Source organism: Carassius gibelio, chromosome B21 (assembly GCF_023724105.1).
Source record: "Carassius gibelio isolate Cgi1373 ecotype wild population from Czech Republic chromosome B21, carGib1.2-hapl.c, whole genome shotgun sequence".
In the NCBI taxonomy this organism is placed as follows: domain Eukaryota; kingdom Metazoa; phylum Chordata; class Actinopteri; order Cypriniformes; family Cyprinidae; genus Carassius; species Carassius gibelio.
The window spans coordinates 10,317,970-10,323,933 of record NC_068416.1 but is presented as its reverse complement, the minus strand read 5'-3'; the positions used below and the strand labels follow the sequence as shown (position 1 = coordinate 10,323,933).

The 5,964-nt window shown below is 37.9% G+C and overlaps 1 protein-coding gene across 1 annotated transcript; it reads left to right on the top strand.

The window, feature by feature from the left end:
* The first annotated feature begins 3,778 nt into the window (after positions 1 to 3,778).
* On the top strand, positions 3,779 to 5,964 carry LOC127986219 (protein ripply1-like). The gene is made up of 4 exons (XM_052588486.1): positions 3,779 to 4,254; positions 4,365 to 4,440; positions 5,079 to 5,152; positions 5,319 to 5,964. Exons 1-4 carry the CDS (start codon positions 4,187 to 4,189, stop codon positions 5,518 to 5,520), a joined length of 420 nt encoding a protein of 139 aa, XP_052444446.1. The 5' UTR covers positions 3,779 to 4,186; the 3' UTR covers positions 5,521 to 5,964.

The following is a 5,964-nucleotide window of genomic DNA, read 5'->3' as shown; positions in this document are numbered from 1 at the left end:
TCAGAAGAAAAACACTCAATGAAACTGCTTTGAAAATAATGTGTTATAACTTTACACAGTATGTGAAGTCTGCAGTCTATCCCTCACAGCCTGCTTTATATTAACAGAAAGTTCAATATGGCATCTGCCCCGACTAAATCATCAGGTTCTGAATCAAACATGCAGTTTCTCTGAGATGTTTAATTTATAATGACTTTTGCACACAAAAGAAGAAATGACTCAAAAAATGAACATTCATTCATAATTTCTTCACCACAATCATCCCCATAGTTATCACTATTTTGTTATTTCTGTACAGTAGAACACAAAAGTAAATGTTCTTGATGCTCTATCTCATACAATGAAAACATATTGTATTTTTTCAAGTAAACTACCATAAAATGTAATCCATTTAACTTGCATGAAATCCCTCGAAGGCTTTTGTGAGGAAAACACTAAAATGTTATTTGTTAAAAACTATAAAATAAACATTGCAAACATTAACTGACAAAAAAAACTAAATTAAAATAAAACTTTAAGTTGAATTATTGTGTTCATAGGGTTCGATTTAAGGATCCTAAAAACACAGCATTTCAACAGTCTTAGTTCATCATTTTGAGAAGACAGGCTGCCCCCTATTGGAGGTTTTCCTAATTACATTAACTTCACTCACTACACTGACTTTAACTCTGCTTCAGGGCTCTGTTATTCTGTTACTGATTGAATGATGAATTTGCATCAGTGAGGTTCAGAGTTGAGAAGTGAAGATGTTGGTGCTGCTGTGGGAACACTGATGCCGGTCCTGGAACATGGACGGAGCAGAACAGAGGGTGAGAGAAGTGTGAGGGCTGGTGTCATGCACACACCGCCTCAGATGAGAGCAGAGGTGTGATGCTTGTGTAGACGTGAGAATGACTGGGTCACTGGAATGAACATCGCTGGACACTCAGACCCTGAGAAAAGCTCAGCTGTACCATGAGATATGTTAAAAACTGCTAATGCTCGTTTGAGTTTTCTGAATTAGTGGTATATTTATTAGATTAGATATATGTTTGCATTTATGCTGATTCAGTTAAACAGACCCATTCAAATTTGTGAAAGGGTAATTTACCTAATTTTATTCACAGGATGTTGGTAATGTTTGTTAAACATTCTTAATTGCACTTTTTCACTTCACTGGTTTGATGACAGGACACATGCATCAGTAGGTAAGGAAACAGTTCTAGTACATTTATCAGGGACAAGAGTCAGTAGGGCTATTTAACTTGCAAAAAAAATGTAGTTTTACTGTAATAAAAAGGTTTTAATTGACACATGCATCTAAAGAATCTTCTGTAATAATAAGTCTGTTGGCTCTTGACTTGTTTACAGGAATGCTGGCCCTTTAGAGGGCCGATGAGGGTCTGTAGCTTTAAGAATGGAAATCAACACAGATTACTTAAGCACTATTTAATGCAACAGTGTAATGTTTGTTTTAAACTGACAATGTTGTGATCACTGAAGTAATACTGTATCAGTCAAACAACTATTTAAATATAAAAAGTCAAGTGAAATATATATATATATATATAACATTCTATAACATTCTTTTTAATTATTTTTTACTTTTACTTCAGAATACAAACTGTAAAAAAAGGTAAAAAGAAGACATACGAATGCATACAAAAATACTTTCCAGTTATTTACTCATATTTTAAATTGGTTTTCACCATTATTCAATTCACACAAGAGAAGTTATTATTTACAAAGGCAAGTGAAAGATTTCAAAAGGAGGCATTGCGACAGCAGTGTTTTTTTAGCAAATCTGAGATGTGAGAAATCGGCTAACATTTAAATAAGCCATGGAATTTCCTCTGAAATAATCCATTACTGTATTTTGGAATTTACCAGTGCTGTGATCTAAATCATTAAGTCAGTCTTGGCTTGAGGGCAAGGTTATGTGCCGGTCACTGCATTATTAAAATATTTTTAAAACATATAACTTCATCCGACCAATCAATTAATCAGAACATTAAAAGAAATACTTTTTAACACTTTGCTAGTGAGATGCTGACTTTTAAATAAACAGCTTAAAGTGACACTTTAGTGTCATGTATTAGTCACATATCAGTTCATATCTTCCATAAAAAAATAAAGACAAAATACATTTATTTATTTATTATCTGCAGTACTTAATTACTAGAACAAGACAAAACAACAAATCAGAGATCTTCACTTTTGCTGAATTCTTGGGGAGACCTGATATACACTGCGTGCTCGAACTAATCCATTTCTTGTTATTTTAAATTAAAGATTCGTGTTGACTTGCTTAAAAAAACACACACACTGGTCAGGCTTGGGGAGCAGTGGGCTGGTGATTACTGACATTCCTGACCATGGGGGAGAAGATTTTTTAAGAGCCTTTAGTGGCAGGGGGTTTCCAAGACTGAGATCAGCAAATGTTAAAACAGACTGGGACTAGACAGACCCCCATAAGCCAGAACACTCCCAAATGAACAGAATAAACAACATACCTATCTCTTATTGCTGCTCTGTGCTTTAGTTTCTTAAGATCTATCTATGCTTTGATCCTTTAAATTACTTTAATTGGTGTAATCTGTGGCCTATAGATTTGACTCGTTTATTTTACTAATGGCATAACTTTCTACCATCTATCTGCAAGACTACGTTTGTCCGTCACATTGTCTTCTAATTAGATTAAAGTGAACGAAAACACAACCGTTAATTGATTCATTCATTGCATTATCTGTTATCTCAACAATTGCTCGCCTCTATCTTGAGTTGTCCATTTGTGCCTTTTGGCTGACGCGGGTCAGTTTGCTGGCCCTACAGGAGGTCACAGGGACGCAGTCTAGCAAATTTGCTCCTCCAAATGGAGCATCGAAGTCCATCAAGCCCCTATTAGGACATCATTAAATTCTCTTAGTGAGATATTTTGCACCCTTCTTAACGCGGTGAAGTGTGAACGCGTGCTTTTAGACAAACAGCGCGAGGCGCGCTCGAACTGATCGCGGATCGGCTTCGGTTCTTCAGCTTTTGGTGACTCCTGCAAGTGTTTAAGTTAACAGCTGTTTTCAGATCAGTTTTTGAAAGCAATAATTAAAGGAGCCACTGACAGGCAGAGACGGATCATCAGAAAATCTAAATAAAAGTATGCGTCTTTCAAAGAAAATTCAGTTTATTAAATGTTATTTTAACGTAAAGATTTTAAACATTTAATTAGGCAAAGAGTGGCTTTAAATGTCAACAAACTGTTCTAAACAATCTTAAGCTAAATTTAAAAATAATAAAATGCCTATAGGTCTGTGTTGGGTAGCCTAGTTATAAATGTAAAAGAACGGTTTACAATTAGCCCGTGATACTATATTGTGTTATTATAGCCTAGCCTAGCCTAATAAAAAAAAGAGTTTAGAATTAAGAGAATAAAGTAGGCTATTTCTACAAACGTTCGGTTTTGCACTGTCGGTTGATGTACAACACCAGAAAGGGTAGTAAAAGGGTGCAATTAATACAATTCAATGAGATCACGTCAGTAGTGTTTTTATTGATTCGTTTAATTTACATGATTTCATAATTTTAACAAGAACACAGTGGACAACTTAAAATTGTAAAATAATTAAATAAACTATAAGCCTACAGAGGATTAATAAGAACGATATGTATTTAGCCCAAAAAGGCTACATAGCCTAAGTAAAGATAGTACACACATTTAGGGTTTTATGTAGCATATGGTTTGATCACGACACATTAATGTAGCCTCGAGACCTTATAACTATCTAACTAGCCTACGTTATATATGACCCCACTCCTGTGTCGCCTCCCGTCGTCTTTCTCGCAGATGGTGAGTAAGTTTGCCCCTCCGTGTTGATGCAATAACCTCACGGTACCAGATTTCTCACCGTCACGCTGGGGCGCACTGTTTATACAACTGGAGAAGCCTTCACACCAAAATGTCCATAGCAGTCTCTATCCCAGTCATTTGGCAAACAGCACCAAACCCCCTCAAACAACCTCGGATCATTTGGCATCCGCACCATCGTCCAGCCCCGCCCCTGCAGCTCCAGCTCCAGCTCCATAAAAACCCCGAGAGCGATTCCCCTACCTTCATTCGCTTCCATCCGGAGGATAACGACTCATCCAGGCGTCCATCTCTCGGAGATCTTCCAAAACAGGACTATTTGGGAATATCCCACAGCAAAAAAGAAAAATGAATTCTGTGTGCGTTGCCGTTCCTCTTTCCAATGCAATCAACACTGACATCCAGCAGTCTAGCAGGTGAGCATTCTATTCTATTCTATTCTATTCTATTCTATTCTATTCTATTCTCTATTTAGAGGTTACCTGTTAGATGCGCATCTAATATATTTCTGTCTTTCAATCCACAGCCCAGTATCCCTTTGGAGACCGTGGCTCATGACAAGAAAGGATGAAACTGAATGCCGCAGAACCAAGTTGGCTTGTGTAAGTTTATTTTTTCCCACCACTGCAATTCTAATATTTCAATAGAATTTCCATCTGTTAGCTATAGGAATGTTATTAAGCTCAGAAAACACATGGTACCGTTATGAGCTCTGAATTAATTCATCTTAACAGCACAGAAAATTTCAATTGTTTGTGTGGCATACTGTTTTTTTAGAGCAGCAGGTAGCTTTAAGGTGACAGACAGGCGTGTGGCGAGCATTAGGCAGCAGATTGTGTGACTGTGGAGGTGTTTCATTGACACCAAGCCATTCAGTGACGCAGAGGCAAACTGAGCAGCTCTAGTGCTGAGACACTTAGCCATATGGCACCACTGTCTGAGTGTGAACACTGAGTCTGTGCCCAGAGACGAGGTGTAGGAGAAAACAGCTCTCGGAGAGCAAGCGATCGCTTGCCAAGATTTAAGCGGACACCTCTAGGTTTGGGAAAGGGAGTAGGAGCCAGGTTCCCACAAACACTTTAGCCTGACACCCTCCATGTCACAGCTTTTGCATCCTGCCCAGGGTGTTTTACACCCACAAAGCTGGCAGTGATATCACCTCATAAACACTGGACAGGAAGCATTGTTTGAGCTGTATTTCGTGCATGTGGTCTTACACGTCTTTTCTCACTCTTTCCAGCCTTACTCCAGGCCAGAAGTGCCCGGTAACACTACAACAGATGGCAAAATGCAGTCTTTCCAGCACCCTGTCAGGTCAGTGAGCATTTAGTTTTGCTTGAGCAATGGTTTTGTTTTATAACATGCTTTTATTTTGGCTCTAAAACCCTAATCTGTTCCAAAATAAGGCTTATTTTACCATGCTAAAAATGCATTTCCGTGCTCTGTCCGTGTAGTTACCATTTATTTCTTTATACTTTAGGCTGTATTGGCCCAGATCGAAATCCTTCGACTATCTCTTCAGCGATGGCGAGGCCCTTCTCAGAAATTTCCCAGTGCAGGCCACCATAAACTTCTACGATGAGTCAGACAGCGAGGAAGAGGAGGACAGCTGTGATGAAGACGATGACAGCGATGCTGAGGAGTGTCTTAAACTTAACAGCCACTTCACTAGTTACAACTGAATGCTCCTCCTCACCCGTCTTTGCAACAGTGAATTTACGTTGAGAAAAAGACCTCGACACTGGATGAAACCACATCGCGCTCTACTCGTGCCATCAATAATTCAGTGCATGGACATGGTGTTTCTTATGAGCATCTAGAGCACAACCAGAGTGATTTTACTGATTGTTTTATGCAGGAAACATCAATTACATGAATGCAGATTTAGATATGTCTTGCATAAAAGTGATTCCTGTTAAAAACAGTGAAAATGCAATCCCACATTGGGAAATGTTGTTTCAGAGGAATCTCAGGGTTCTTATAAAATTCTATTAGTACTCTATTACCCATCCATAATTTAATAATATGATTGATGTACATTTTATGTATATATGTATTTATGGTATATTTTTCTACTTTTTTACTTTTGATTTAAAATAAAAATCTATATTTAAATGAGTGCAAAA

Excerpts from the sequence above, each read along its gene's own strand:
- LOC127986219 (XM_052588486.1), top strand. The coding sequence starts at position 4,187 with ATGAATTCTGTGTGCGTTGCCGTTCCTCTTTCCAATGCAATCAACACT. Across the intron at positions 4,441-5,078 it reads GCAGAACCAAGTTGGCTTGT|CCTTACTCCAGGCCAGAAGT; the intron begins GTAAGTTTATTT and ends CACTCTTTCCAG. Across the intron at positions 5,153-5,318 it reads TCTTTCCAGCACCCTGTCAG|GCTGTATTGGCCCAGATCGA; the intron begins GTCAGTGAGCAT and ends TTTATACTTTAG.